At 49.1% G+C, this 14,524-nt stretch overlaps 1 protein-coding gene across 5 annotated transcripts in view; it reads left to right on the forward strand.

Moving 5' to 3' along the window:
* The window catches only part of EHBP1L1 (EH domain binding protein 1 like 1), a 55,549-nt gene extending 41,262 nt beyond the window's left edge, over window positions 1-14,287 (forward strand). For 2 of the 5 annotated variants that reach the window (XM_029611363.1, XM_029611366.1), the window contains 11 exons: window positions 413-2,711; window positions 5,927-6,096; window positions 6,305-6,353; window positions 8,737-9,642; window positions 9,949-10,054; window positions 10,411-10,496; window positions 10,788-10,911; window positions 11,037-11,136; window positions 12,241-12,314; window positions 13,694-13,808; window positions 13,903-14,287. In XM_029611363.1, the coding sequence (XP_029467223.1) occupies window positions 413-2,711; window positions 5,927-6,096; window positions 6,305-6,353; window positions 8,737-9,642; window positions 9,949-10,054; window positions 10,411-10,496; window positions 10,788-10,911; window positions 11,037-11,136; window positions 12,241-12,314; window positions 13,694-13,808; window positions 13,903-13,990 (4,117 nt within the window). In that variant the 3' untranslated portion in view covers window positions 13,991-14,287. The remainder of the gene's footprint in view (window positions 1-412; window positions 2,712-5,926; window positions 6,097-6,304; window positions 6,354-8,736; window positions 9,643-9,948; window positions 10,055-10,410; window positions 10,497-10,787; window positions 10,912-11,036; window positions 11,137-12,240; window positions 12,315-13,693; window positions 13,809-13,902) is intronic. The other 3 variants (XM_029611364.1, XM_029611367.1, XM_029611368.1) reach the window with 3 other exon arrangements.
* The last annotated feature ends 237 nt before the right edge of the window (window positions 14,288-14,524 follow it).

Raw genomic sequence — 14,524 nt, forward strand, 5'->3', positions numbered from 1 at the left:
CTCATTCATTCATCTACCCACATCCCACCCACACACACAACCCACCCACCATTCATCTGGCTAACTATTTAGGTGGAGAAGTATTTTTCCAGTTAAGTGGTGACTGCTGTGAGCAACTGGATATTCAGCCACTGCCACTTAACTGGATAAGTAGCGCTGAATATCAGCCTCCCTGGGTTAAAGAACCAAGCTGGGTCCACAGATCACAGATTAGGTTACTAGGCAATCCAACTCAGAGAGCCATGTTGACTGGTGATGTCACTGGTACGCTTTCATTTGCGCCTAAAATAATAACCTTTGAATTTTATATACTTTTTATTTTTAATAATGATATATATTCTGAATTGGCCTTATCAGTCCAGTACCCGCACATTCTGGTTGATAACTGCGCTCTCTGATCTTTTGCATACAGGTCTGATGCAGTGTGGCAGCCCAGAGAGGACAATCCACAGCCTATCCCCAGGGTCAAAAAGCCAGTTAGCATCAGTCAGCTGAAAGAAGCAGATGACAAAACCACAGCTGGAGAGGATGCTGGGATACCTATTGCAGACACAATGCAAACAAATGCAATAGTGGAGGCTCTTTCACCTGTAGAGGTACCTCCCGTGAAAAAGCTTAGACAGAACAGTAGGATGGAGAAGATTCAGGCAGGTGAAGAGGTTGATGGGATGCGTGCACTAGCCTCCTTTCAAACTGATGCAAGAGCACATGGTGTCCTTTCTGTAGAAATCCCAGCCACGTTAGAGAGTGAGGAGAAAGGCAGAGGAATGGAGGAATTAGTCCAAGAGAATATGGGAATACTTGGTGGTGAGACTGTTGGATTCTTGGAAGATATGTCTTCTGTAGAGGTTGACTTTTTATTAGAGACTGAGAGAAAAGGCAGAAAGGAAAAGACAGAACCAACAGCTCCAAAGGATGCTGGGGTACTTGGAAAGAATGTTGGATCTTCTGCTGTAGAGATCTGTTCTTCATTAGACAGCAAGGAGAACGATGGAGGAGAAGCAGCAGGGCTAACTCCTGCAAAAGATACTGGGGTAATAAGTGGAAAGGATTTTGGGTTATTGGAAGGGTCTTCTGCTGTAAAAGTATGCTCTTCATTAGACAGAAAGGAGAAAGATGGAGGAGTAGAAGCAAGGCTAACTGTGTCAAAGGATGCTGGGGTTCTTGATGTAGGGACTGTTGAGTCATTGGAAGGGTCTTCTGCTGTAGAGATATGCTCTTCATTAGACAATAAGGAGAAAGATGGAGGGGAACAGGCAGGGCTAACTGCTCCAGAGAATACTGGGACAATAGGTAGAAATAATGTTGGGTTACTGGATGGGTCTTCTGCTGTGGAGATACGCTCTTTGTTAGACAGTACGGAGAAAGGTGGAGGAGAGGAAGTGAGATCACCTGCTCCAGAGGATGTTGGGATGCCCACTGCAAGGCATGCTGGGTTAGTGGAATCTATGCCTTATCTAGGGGCACCTGCTGCCTTAGAGAGTGAAAATCAGTTCAGAAGAGAGGAAACAGGAGCTCAAGAATATTCTGGGCTAGCCCCTGCTGACACTGTGATGGTAGTCCCTTCTAGAAAGGTTGAAGAAGAGACTATAGGACAAATACTTGAGGATTCTGCAGTAGACCTCACAGATGGACTTGACATAGATGTGGAAATGTTGTCTTCTTCACTTTTCATTGTGGAGGAAGAAGAAAGTAGAGTAGATGCTACATGGCCTCCGAGTCAAACGGACTCTGAGGCAATCTTGGCAAGAAGGTTAGTTAGTGAGGCGTCTCCTCCACAGGTTTCTGCCTTCTATAAAAGTGAGGAGGGAGGTGCTTCAGCTCTAGGGGGTGCTTGGATGCCTGCTGCAAAGGATTCTGGGTTAATGGACTCTGTGTCTTCTGCAGAGGTGCCAGCCACCTTAGCGAGTGCAGATCAGGGAAGAGGAGGGGAGACAGCTCCATCAGCTGAGGAAGGATCTGAGTTAACGGGTTATGCATCTTCTGAAGAGAGACCTTTTGCTCTGCAGAGTGGGGATGAAGGTAGAGGGGAGGAGGGTACTGGATCATCAGCTGAAGGAGCTGCCAGGATACTTACTAAGGGCTCTGTGTCTGTGGATGTTGCATTGTCTGAACTAGGACCTTTCAGTTTAGGTTGGGAAGAGAAAGATAGACTGAGAGATTCAGTGAAGTTAGTTGAAAAGTATGCTAACAAAGTTTCCATAGCTGCTCATCAGTTTGTAGAGGAAGAGGTGCCACCATCTTCAGAGACCCCTCCCACATTAGAAAAGGTTGTAGGCAAGGAGACAAAGAACATTCCCAAGGAACACGCTCTTATACCACCTATAGACAAACCGGAAACACTGCTGGCAGAGGCCACAGCAAACATGCAGAGAATCAAAGTGGCTGCCCAAGAAGTGAACCAGAGAGCTGAGGCCCCTTCCCCTCTTGCCAAATTGGAACCATCAACGGCCCTTCCCGAGGTAGCCCACTCACTCCCCACTGCCGCAAGCGTCACACCCTTTGTGTCTGAGTGCAGCGTGTCCCTCACCTGCCCACCCCCGACGACCAGAGAAAGATTGGCTCGGCCCTCGAAGAATGAGGAAGTAAAGTCGGCAAGCCTGCAAGCCCCACCCAGTCCTCTGATCAATAGTGCTCCGGCACAGGGTAACACCACTGCTCCTGACATGGAAGGCAGTGGGGAGAAGTTGGAATCTGACAGTTCTCCCCAGGTATTGTATGGATTGTGCAGTGACTCGCACCTTAACCACCACCTCCTGCTTCCAATTAATACCAGGGTACCACACAGTAGCTTGGAGAAGAGATGACTGAGGGGGGATATGATTGAGATCTACAAAACCATGAATGGGGTAGAACGGGTAAATAGGGATGGTTATTTACTCTTCCAAATAATATTAGGACTAAGGAACATTCCTTTAAACTAACAGGGAGCAGATTTAAAACAAATTGGAAAGAATATTTTTTCAACTTAATTCACAATCAATCTGTGGAATTTGTTGCCAGAGGATGTGGTCAAGGCAACTAGTGTAGTGGGGTTTAAAAGGGTTTGGAAAAGTTCATGGAAGAAAAGTTCATTAATAGTTATTAGCCAGGTTTCTTGGGGAGACCCACTGCTTGAGAAAGGAAGTGAGCAGCAGGAAATTGGATCTGCTTTTAGGGGTTGTCCACTGTCAGAAACAGGATGCTGGCCTTCATGAACCTTTGGTCTGACCCAGCTTGTTCACTTCCTGTGTTCATATTATGTCAGGGAAGCAAGGGCCCGAATTGTTGCAATAACTAGTGACAGTAAGTAGTCCCTCCCGGCACCCCCTTAAAAGAAATTGTTTCTGAGCAAAGGCACGAGGAACGCTTTTGGAAAGTATCAGTCTGATTGGGGGTTTTTTTTGGGTGGTGGGGAGGAGGGAAGTAATTGAATTCCATGCCCTCTCCCCTGGGGTTTCCAAGATCACTCGTGACTGAAGTCAGACATCTCCCCCCACCCAACTACCCCATAAGGGTTTTTCTTGTTCAGTTCCTGGGAAGGGAGAGGGTTTCAAAGATCTTTTGAGAAGATCTGATCCAGTAGTCTCAGAGCAGCTCCAGCAGTGTCAGTTTAACAACTTGACATTGACAGATGTGGATGGATTTGAGTTGGGTTGAAGTTGAGTGGGAGGGTGACTTTTTAAAAAATTTGTGTTTATTTTTTTTCGAGGCTGGTTTTGCCGCTGCTTCTCACTGTTGTGTTCTGCCTTGCATGTGGAGATAACGCCTGGCCGCCAGCACCCTGCATGCATCCTTCAAGCTTTTTTTTGCATGAATTTACTTCCCAGCTTCTGTTGCGTCCTTGTTTAATTAAATCCTCACCTGACTTGTTCCTATAAAAGAAAAAAAAGGGGGGAGGGGAATACATTGTTTTGCTGCGTAGCAGTGATAAGGGATGAGACCCATGTTCTCTTCACATGTTTGGGTGTGCCTGCATGTGCATGATGGGATCTCTTCCCCCTTCTCACGCTGACCTGGAGAGTCTGTCCCAGTGCAGTCCCCAACGCTACTAGCGTCACCAAATCTGCTGTGGCAGCATTTGCAGTGTACAGACTCCAACTCACGGGGGGGGGGGGGGGGGGGGGGGGGATGGGGGACTGATCTGAGCCCTTCCAAACTTACTGCACTTCAGGGCAACACATGTTGATGTTACAGAAGGAGTGTGAAGCATCCCTCTTCTAACCTCATAATGTCTCCAGAGTCTCCTTGTATCATTTACTTGGCTTCGGCTTATTATCTCTGCAGTACTTCACAGTATCAAGCTGGGGTTTATGAAGCCTGATATGCAGTGTCATTTGTTCAGCTTCAGTTCAGACTTACCCAGATAAATGGCGCCATTCGAATATCCAGCCATGCTGAGTGGCTGGCATTTATCCGGCGAACATTGTATCCAGCTAAAAGGTTTTCTGGAAAAGTGGTTGAGGGGGAGGGCATTCCAGGGCAGAGTCAGTTATCCGGCTACATTAGCCAGATAAATTTAGCATTATCCAGCTAGGTTAGCCAGATAAACTTATTCAGCTACCTTTGCAGTCTGGCCAGCAGATGAATATCGGGCTCATAGTATTTATGTAGCGCTGCTGTAGTAACCTTATAGACGTCCATATTCAAAGCTTTTGTCCAGGATAACTTTTAGAATTCACCTGGACAAAAGCCGAGATTTGAAAATCCCTCCCACCGCCAACTGCACGCATCTTGTGCAAATAATTTGATACATGCGGAAAATTTATATGGGCAAAAAGAGGCTTCGCTGGGGGACGTCCCAGAGGCAGGGGTTCAACTTTACCTGGCGAGGGCCCAATATTCAGCCGCTATCTGGCTGATTGAGTTAGCCGGATAAGTTTATCAATAGCAGGTATAACTTATCCAGCGGACGTAGCCAGATAAGTCTCACTATCTCTATTTATCTGGCTAAATTAGCTGGATAAGTAGTTATATGGCTAAGTGGTGGCCGCTCAGCATGGCTGGACATTCAGCCACCGCCACTTAATCCGGCTTAAGAGGCGCTGAACATTGAGTCTTGAGTGCACATCCTGAGCACTCTCTGACTAAAGTTACACAAGTGACTCTGGGAGGAAGAGTAGTTCTCCTTACTTTATCTGCGATAAGTTATGCCTGTAACTTTACTCGGATAAATGTGCAAAATCTATATATTGACCAGGTAATAGCTATGTAGTAGTCTTGTAGTCCGTATGCCATCAATAAAACGCTAGCATAGCATATAGTTGTACATATAGAGGGCAATATTCAGTGCCCCTTAGCCGAATAAGTATGGATTTATTTGGCCAAGAGACAGAGTTTAAATATTCAGCCCAGTCAGCGGCCATCACTTAGCCAGATAACCAGATAACTATTTATCTGGCTAAATAGTTATTCAGCTAGGTGGTGGGCAGGACGGGAGGCATTGCACCTAGGCGTGGCTACTTATTCTCCTAACTTAGCCAGATAAATGGTGCTGTTCACACTTACGCTGCTAAGTTAGCACCTCCAGTTCTGTAACAAGCATGTTGCATCCACAGAAACTCTCCCAACAATGGTGTACAGATAAGTTAGACCTGCTGTTGAACAGGTCTAAAGTTAACCAGATAAACTTCTCTGGCTAACTCAAAGTTATCTGGGTATGTTTAGCGGCATGACCACTGCTGAATATTCCCGCTAAGTGAGCTGGATACGTTTATCTGGTTAATTTTCCTAGCTGGATATTTTTTAAAATATGGATGTCATAGTATCTCTGCTGTACCGGAAAGGGGAGGGGGACCCTTTTTGAAGAGGGCAACCAAGTGTGACAGAAAACATTTAGCACCCCTCCCCGCCCCCAATATGTCTGCTGCATACCCTGCTTCCCCTGCCTTCTCCTCCGCCTCAGTCATCTTGCATGGTCTCAGTCCCCCTCTTTGGTTGTCCTCAGGTGGACTTGCTCAGCGACTCAGGACTTCAGAGCTGCAGCCAGTCCCTCCTCCAGTGGTGTCAGGAAGTCACCAGGGGTCACCGAGGGGTGCGGATCACCAACTTTACCACATCCTGGCGCAATGGCCTGGCATTCTGTGCCATCCTGCACCATTTCTACCCAGATAAATTGTGAGTAAAAAATTACTGGGGTTAGGGGCCTGGCTGGTCGTGCAGCAACTGGGGGACGGAGTGGCGAGAGAAGGCCTGTCACTGATTCAGGTCTTGGGAGAGACGGGCACCCATGGATTACTGCGCTCATCTCTCGGGGAGTTTGATGCAAATGCCATCATTTTCCTGCTGGTTCATCCTTTATCTCTTGTTCTCTTGCTTCTGTCAGAAATTACGAATTACTGGATCCTCTGGATATCAAACAGAACAACAAGAAGGTGAGGAAGAGGTGGGGGGGGTGTCTCTGATTGTGAGAGATGAGAATAGTTTTGGATAATTCTGGGTATGGTGGCTGTGATGGGGTGAGGTGAGAGAGACAACTGCTTTAGGTAATCCTGGTTGTATATTTGTGATTTGGAGGAGGGAGGCAGGGAAATAATGGTGTGTGATCGTCCATCCCACCAGTGGATGGGTGAGTTACAGTGATCTAAAAGGCAACTCCATGAGACACCAGAGGGAATTTTGAGTTGGAAATGAGAAATATCTCACAGGGAGCTTGGGGAGGCAGCTAAGGAGCTGGGCTCTGACCAGCAGGAGAAGGGAGCGCTCTCTCTTGCAAGAGTGAAAGGCCATCCAGGAAGATTCAAACCAACTAGCCTACAGAGATGGTATTAGTCTGGGATAGTCTGCAGTCAGTAAGTAACATGAATTTCCTGTATTTTCATCTGGGCCTCGAGGAAGAAAGAGCCTTGGTGGAAAAGTCGTAGGAGTGGAGTAGCCATTTACAGGCCGATCAGAACGGGTCGCGGGAGAGCGGGCGCTCCGTGCTGAGCGCCCGCTCTCCCAACGCACGCCCAGCCACCTCTCCTGGGCGCGTGATCCTACGTTTAATTGAGGGGTCGTGCTGAAAGGAGGCGCCAGGGACGATTACGTGCCCCTGGCGCCTCCTTGGCCCAGGAGAGGTGGCTGTGTCAGCAGGTTCAGGAAACCGATGCTCAGTTTTACCAGTGTCGGTTTTCCAAACCTGCTGATGGCGATCGGTTAGGAAAACGGACGCCTGTAAAATTGAGCATCCGTTCTCCTAACCGGACCGGCCGGCACATTTATTTATTTTATTTTTTGTTTCCTCCGACTTAATATCGCTAGGATATTAAGTCGGAGGGCGTACAGAAAAGCAGTATTTTCTGCTTTTCTGTTCACTTTTCTGGGCTGCTCATAAATTTACGCCTGCATTTGCATGTGATGAGTGCTATTAGTTTTCAGGGGGTTTGGCGGTGCGTTTTTGAGGCGCTAAACCCCTTACAGTATAAGGGGTGATAGACGCCCCTCGAAAACACGCGGCCAAACTCGTGTTAAACTGTGCGCAGGGCCGAGCGCACTTTACAGAATCGGCCCATTAGTGATTGGAGCAGTAGGTGGCAAACCAGAGAAGTCAGAGTTCAAATCCTGCTGATGTTCCTAGTGACTTTTGGCAAAAAAACTCTTCACCTACCATTGCTCAGATACAAACTTAGGGTATCCTTTACTAAGCTGAGATATTTTCTCTGGTGGAAAACTACTGCGGGTTAGTAGGACCCAAATGCCACACAATAGCAGCCTCTTTGCTAGGGGCAAACCTTGCACAGTGGCTGACTGGTGCCATTTTGAGTCACACGGCGCAGAGTCCGGAGCACAGGGTGTCCTGGGCCATCAGATTTTTAAAGGTATGCTTGGGGGTGGGGAGGGCAGACCAGGGCACGGTGGGGTTTGGAGCCCAAGAGGCAGAAGAGTCTTTTATTGCAAAGGGGTGGGGTGAGCTTGGGAAGGAGGAAGGGGCATCACCACCAAGTGAGTCTTCTTTATTTTTTATTTTTTGCATTAGGGCCACCTCTAGGGAGGGCAGGGGTTGTTTGGGTCACTATAGCCCTTTAGGAAACTGCCCGGGAGCATCGGGATGCACATTAGTGTCCCAGGAACCCCCGGGGAAAGTCAGAGCTCGTTACCATTTAGGTGATGATTGGGTAAAATAATGCACGGTATTCAAAATACCGCTGGTTAATCACTATCATAAGGCATTTATCACATGGTAACCATCTAATGCAGCCTAATAAATGTACCCGTTACATTGTAAGCCCTCTGGTTACAGGGAACTGAGTGTAATCCTGAATGCAATTCACTTTCAAGTGACATGAAAAGCAGCCTGAGATTGTGGATGATGACCGTTTGTGGATTATTTCTGTTTTGAGTTTTCTGAACTGTTCTGCGAAAACTTGTGGACTTTTTAAGTATGAGCTACAAATTAATTTGCAACCCAACCCCTGGTGTGGACTGATTTTGTTTTGGTGACCTGAATCCTGCTCTCCACAGCACGGTGCCATGTCTGTCTAGGACATGGCACCTGTACAGAATTCCAAACACATGTCTGTGACTTAGGGGGGACTGGGAAATAACTGGGGTCAGAGAGATAACAGGAGTGGATGATAATACACTGCTGTAATGGATCAAAGGAACCTTTGACACTTCCCTCTCGTGCCCTGGGTTACAATCTGGGAACCTGAGGGGATGGGATTGAGCGGTGTATTATGGGTAATCATTTCCCTCCATCCTGCCCCCCCCCCCCTTGGTGTGACCATCTTCTAACAGTAATTCTCTCCTCTAGCCCTGTTTTCTTTCTCTCTTCAGGCATTTGATGGCTTTGAAAGCCTGGGAATTTCCCGGCTCCTGGACCCAGCTGACATGGTTTACTTGTCTGTGCCAGACAAACTGATCGTTATGACATACCTGTGGCAAATCCACAACTTTTTCACTGGGCAGGAGCTGAACGTGATTCAGATCGAGAAGAACAGCAGCCAGAGCACCTACAAGGTTGGCAAGCTGGACACAGATGATTCCTTCTTAATGGACCCTGCCAAATTTTACTCGGAAAAGATCCAGACTAACGCTGCTGGAGTCATTGGCTTGAAGGCCAACGGGAAGGAACTTGAGGAGAAAGGTGTCCAGAGGGGTATGGAAAACCGGGAGGATTTGACCTGCAGCTCAGAGGTACAACCTTCCACGGGAACCGCTGTTGCTTCCCAGTTGAACAATGACGTCAACAGAGCTGAGCTGCCGGCTGTGGACACTTCTGATTCAAGGGATTCTGGGAGTGTTGCCAAGGCTGAGGTGGCTGGGGAAGACCATGGACCAGTCAAAGTCAACGGCGTTGTGGCTGAGGGAGAGGGGTTGGGGTTGGGGAAGCCCATGGACCCACTGCCCCCACCCAGAACCAAAAGGCTGAAACTGAACGAAGAGAAGGTGAACGGGTCTGAGAAAAGGGGGCAGCAGCAGGAAGAGGGGCTTGAAACTGTAGGGGGCCGGAGCGAGCGTGGGAAGCTGCAGCGCTCAATCTCGGTGGGTAGCCAGGGGGCCCCTACGGCCCCGCCCCGGGCCCATGGTAGTAAGTCTGGATTCTCCCATGTCCGAGATGCGGACCTGGTTAAGAAGAGGCGCTCTCGGCTGAAGAGTGAATCATCTCTCTCCATAGAGGAAAGCGAGGCAGGACCCCACCCAGTGGAGAGCAGCCAACGAAGATCAGAAGCCCTGGAGTTGGTAAGAGTCTTTTCCTTGAATGCATTCCCTTGTAGGGGGAGGAGTTGAATATCATCTAATCGACACCTGTGATTTCAACAGATGTTCATAACCTTGAGTGCGATACGTCCAGGCATCCAGAATTCATGAGTGTGATGTAAACAGCGGACAGTGTTCCATGTAAACAAAAGAAAATGTTCCTTGGATATGATGTAGTCAGTGTCTCCCTTTCTCAGTTGTATCTCGCATTCGTGCTCCCTTTCTCCGTGACGCTTTCTGCCCTTTCACGTGAGTGTCTTTAATGGGGATACTGAATTTGTCCTTTAGGAGTCCAGCAGCGAGGCACAAATCTCAGCGACACAAAAGGCTGGACCTGCTCCCTGCCCAACATCGAAGCCAGGATCCTCCCCTTCCCCACAACAGGCAAGAAAAGGTGAGCTTCGGTTCCTGCTTGGTCGGATCTGTCTTTCCAATGCCAGGGCTGGCCTTGCGCAAAGCACCACCTTGCACTCCCCCCCGTGGGCAAGGCCGGCAGGCGGCAAAGGTGTGGAAATTGCAGGGTCCACGGCAGCCGCTGCTCAGGGATACTGGGTAAAGGCACATAGACCTACAGCTCCTGCTCTCGTCTTTGCTCATCCTGAAAGAAGTCGTGTCCGTTATGTAACAGGTCCCAGCAATCGAACAGATGGGTTTTTGATGCCCACAGGACATGCCGAGTGCCTGTGGTTTTTCTCGGTGGCCCCGTATTGGGTGCCGCTCTTGTAACCCTCTCTTTCTTTCGCCTTCCAGACTTGAAAGCTTCCAGCCTTTCTCCGGAGAAGGAGTCGCCACGGGGCCCTGCAGCAGCATTCCAGGCCACGGAGGAAGAGACGCCGGTATGCTGTATTGTAAGAGATGGGCAAGTGATTTAGGGCGTAATTAATCCTGAACGGTGAACGAGAGCCATAGAGTCCGGTTCCGCAGAACTTCAAGAGACTTCCAAGTTCTTTTAATAATTTCTGTTCATTTTCTGAAAGGTGTTTCAGAAAATTTAGGCTGCTGAGCTGGGGGTGGTATTAATACTGAGCTAATGAAATACGGGTGCACCTTCTCAGCAGCCACAGTGCTTAACCTGGGCTTTCATCTTCCTCACCCCTCCCCACCCCCCCCTTTCCACCCTTCCCTAGCAGCACTTCCGGGACATAAGTCAGTATGTCCTCTCAGAGCTGCAGGCACTGGACAACGAGCAGGGACAGATTGACAGCCGGGCGGATGTGGTGGAGAAACAGCTGCGGCACCTCATGGAATCGGGTAGGTGGGAGGTTTTTTTTTTGGGGGGGGGGGACAGTGGAACAAGAGGCGAGGGCCGAGGCTTGCAGCCCGTGTGCCCTGGGACGAGAGGCTTTCTGTGCTAATGCCACTGTCTTCCTTTCAAGGGGCAAACAAGGCGCAGGAGGAGGAGCTGATCCAGGAGTGGTTCACGCTGGTCAACAAGAAGAACGCCCTGATCCGGCGGCAGGACCAGCTGCAATTGCTGTGAGTGTCTCTGGCGAGCGTTGAGGCCAGGGCCGGGCGCTCCATGGTGTCGCCGTCCATATGACCGGGCTGCGAAGACCTCATGAGCCTCTCATTGTATGGGAATGTATGAGACACAAAGAAAAGGATCTGGAGGGAGATTTTGATTAAGAAAGTAATAGCACACAGCTGTGTACATACATTTAATTGGTTAAATGAAAAGAATTACGGTATCTTGAGATGGAATTTTGAAAAGCTTAGCAGGACTCTTGCAAGCAAATCAAGAAGATAAAACATCAGGGAGCCATAGACGCTTAAGTGGATCCGCAGCCACCTCAGAATATGGCTGGAAGTTCGTACGGTGAATAAAAAAAAAAAAGGCGATTCAGGGGCTTCTTGTGATTCATGCACATAACTTGAATTTCGAAAAGTGATACACAGAGCTGGTAGAGGATCCTCACTGGGCTCAGCCATGAGGCTATAATGTGGCCACGTGGCTGGCGAGGAAGAGCTGGGCAGGGGTGAGGATCAGCACTTGCTGACGCACTGGAGGGATGGGGGGCGTGCAGGACGGCTCCCAGCTACCTCTTTCTTCCTCCGCAGGCTAAAGGAATGCTCTCCTTTTGATTAAAGCAACCTGAAAGTCGAGCCCAGGTTTTGTGGACACCTTGTGTTGGGAAAATAGACTTTCTGTGAGCTGTTCTGGCAATTCCGTGTACCACTTTGCAGTTGGATGCCTTGCTGAAAACGTACCTCTTAATTTTCGTTAATTCCAGGGAGGTGCTTGCGTGTGCAGATAGATCATACGAGCACCCCCACAGGGCCCCCGCTTACACGAGCGTACAGATTAAATTTGAGCATCTGCGGATTTAAGGACCTGATTTACTCAGCTTTATTGCCATAGACGCAGAATGGGAGATAATCCATAATAAATCGGTCCCTAGGTGTCTTGCAGAAGGTCAGTTAGTGGCAGCACAGAACCTGGGTCTGCAGGCATCGCAGCTCTGAGCCCTGGGCACTAAAACCACAGCATCAGCCTTCACCTCACATAAACCCAGGCGTGCCGCTCACTGAATGCTATCTCTCTCTCTCTCCTCCTTCCCTGCCTGCCATCCCTCGCCACAGGATCGAGGAGCAGAACCTGGAGAGGCGGTTTGAGCTGCTGAGCAGGGAGCTGCGTGCCATGATGGCCATTGAAGGTCGGTGCTGATACTTGCTTCTCCTCGTCCTCCCTGCTTGCTGGCCTTCCCTGTTTTGTTTCCGTCTCCGGGTTGATGCAGCGGGTCCTGCAGGCAGCCCAGGCTGGGAGTGATCATCTTCCGGGTGGGGAGTGGGCCTTGCCACCTGTCTCGAGGAGGTCAAGGAAAACGAAGGGTGCAAAATGTTAAAAATCCGCTGTGGTATGAAGGGTTTGGGATATCCTAGCCGTGGAAAAGTGAATGCTAGAAAAGTTTGGGAACCCGTTCTAGAATGATGTGTAGTGGGGGAGCTTCTCGAGGATGAATGTATTTGAATATGGGATGAGATGGCTTCTTGCTAATGTAGAGGCTGCCCTTCAAAGCGATTTCTTTAAGTTGTTTTACCTGCGTAAATCGGCTGTCTGCGGGTTATTGGCACTGAGAAGATGCGTTTCTGGGGATGTTTAGGTTGGGGGAGGATACATGCGCCAGCCTAATCTTCGCCCATACTTTTCGAGCAAAATCTACCCACATGAATAACAGGCAAACCTTTGTGCCCACAGCAGTATGTGCATACTTACGCCTTGAGGATTGTGCAAAGTCCCTGAGGTAAAAACTACCTGTGGACTTTGTCCCCATGAGGGCTGATTTATAAATTGCCCTTAGAATGGTGCAGGTACGCTTACTGCAAAGGGGCGAGGACGGGCAGCAGGAGCAGACAACACATGGAGCCTTTGTTTTGAAAACCCCGTCCGGGATTTATGGTGTGGGTTCTCCACCTAAAGTCTGTGGCTACTGAAGCACCCGCGGCGCCAACTGACTCCAAATCTTCCAAAGGAAACTCCATGGGAAGTTTTTCTTTTGAAGGTTCACTTGCAGGCCTGGCATAGATTTTAAAAAATTGCCCCTGTACCAGAGATGACTATGACACGGGGAACCTTCCTGTTTCAGGCACTCGGAACGTTGTGTGTTAGATGTTGTTGGCTCTCGGCGATTGTACTCTGTTACTGTACCTCTTGTTGAACGTGCCTGCTAAATTGTACTTTAAAAGAATGACTTGGAAAAAATGAATCCAACACAGAGTGCTACCAAGAGATGGAAGATGGGGGAAGACAAAAAGAACCAGACGAGAGATAGGGGCAATAATTGGCAAGAGGCATACACAGAAATGTTTAGGGAAGCAGAGACAGCACTGCCACTCTGATCCCGTGTCCTGCTTTCCTGACTATCGCCCTGAAGCTTTCCTGCAGAACAGAATGATGACCTGGGCGCACCGGGGTGAAGAGCGGAAGGCAGGGGCGAGCAGGGACCACACGGCGCTGTGGAGTCAAGACTACCACAACGTATGTTTCGATCCCCAGCAATCTGTAACTCTGGGCTGCCTCTTTTCTCTCCCACAGACTGGCGGAAGACTGAGGCCCAGCAGAAGCGGGAACAGCTGCTGCTGGAGGAACTGGTATCACTGGTGAACCAGCGGGATGAGCTTGTGCGGGACCTGGATTCCAAGGAGAGACGGTGAGTAGGCAGCGCCGCCTGCTTCATCGGGCAGAGGTTCACCCCCCACCTCTTCTGTCGGTGTATATTTTTTTTTCATTGTGTGTCATTGCAGGGGTCTGGAGGAGGATGAGCGGCTAGAAAGGGGCCTGGCGCAGAGACGCAGGAAGCTGAGCAGGAAGGACAAGTGTCAGATCAGCTAAGCCTCCACTAGGAAGAGGAAGTGGCTTCCCAAGGACTCTAGCAGCTGCTGTAGAGCATGGTCGGGAAGAAGGGACACTCGTGCTGCAAGAAGCTAGCTAGTAATATTATTCAGCACCTGGCCTTCCACCAGGACCTTAACACCCTGTACAGTGTAATGCTTCGGATGCACGTTTACAGTTCTGGGGTGCATGTTCTGCTAGTGCATTTCTCTCAGACTGCACAAGAGTTTCGTCAGGGGTGTGAGGGCAGAAAAAAAAAAAAAGTACTGCTGTTATGGTGGATGAGCGGGAGATAAAGTGACTGGCCTGAGGTTATGCAGGGAGTCGGTGGCAGAGCCAGGGATTAGAACTGAGGCCACAAGGAGATATGATGCAACCCAAGGCCTCATGCGTAGAGAGTCAGCGACAGATCACAGGGAGATAAAGTAACTCTGCCCATGGTCTCACACAAAGAATTGGAGAAGAATTTCCCTCTTCCTTTGCTCTTCGTAAATTTGTTTTCAAATCCATTTCAGCATTTAAAACTTTTTTTTT

The sequence above is a fragment of the Rhinatrema bivittatum genome, chromosome 8 (genome assembly GCF_901001135.1).
Source record: "Rhinatrema bivittatum chromosome 8, aRhiBiv1.1, whole genome shotgun sequence".
NCBI classification, from domain to species: Eukaryota; Metazoa; Chordata; class Amphibia; order Gymnophiona; family Rhinatrematidae; genus Rhinatrema; species Rhinatrema bivittatum.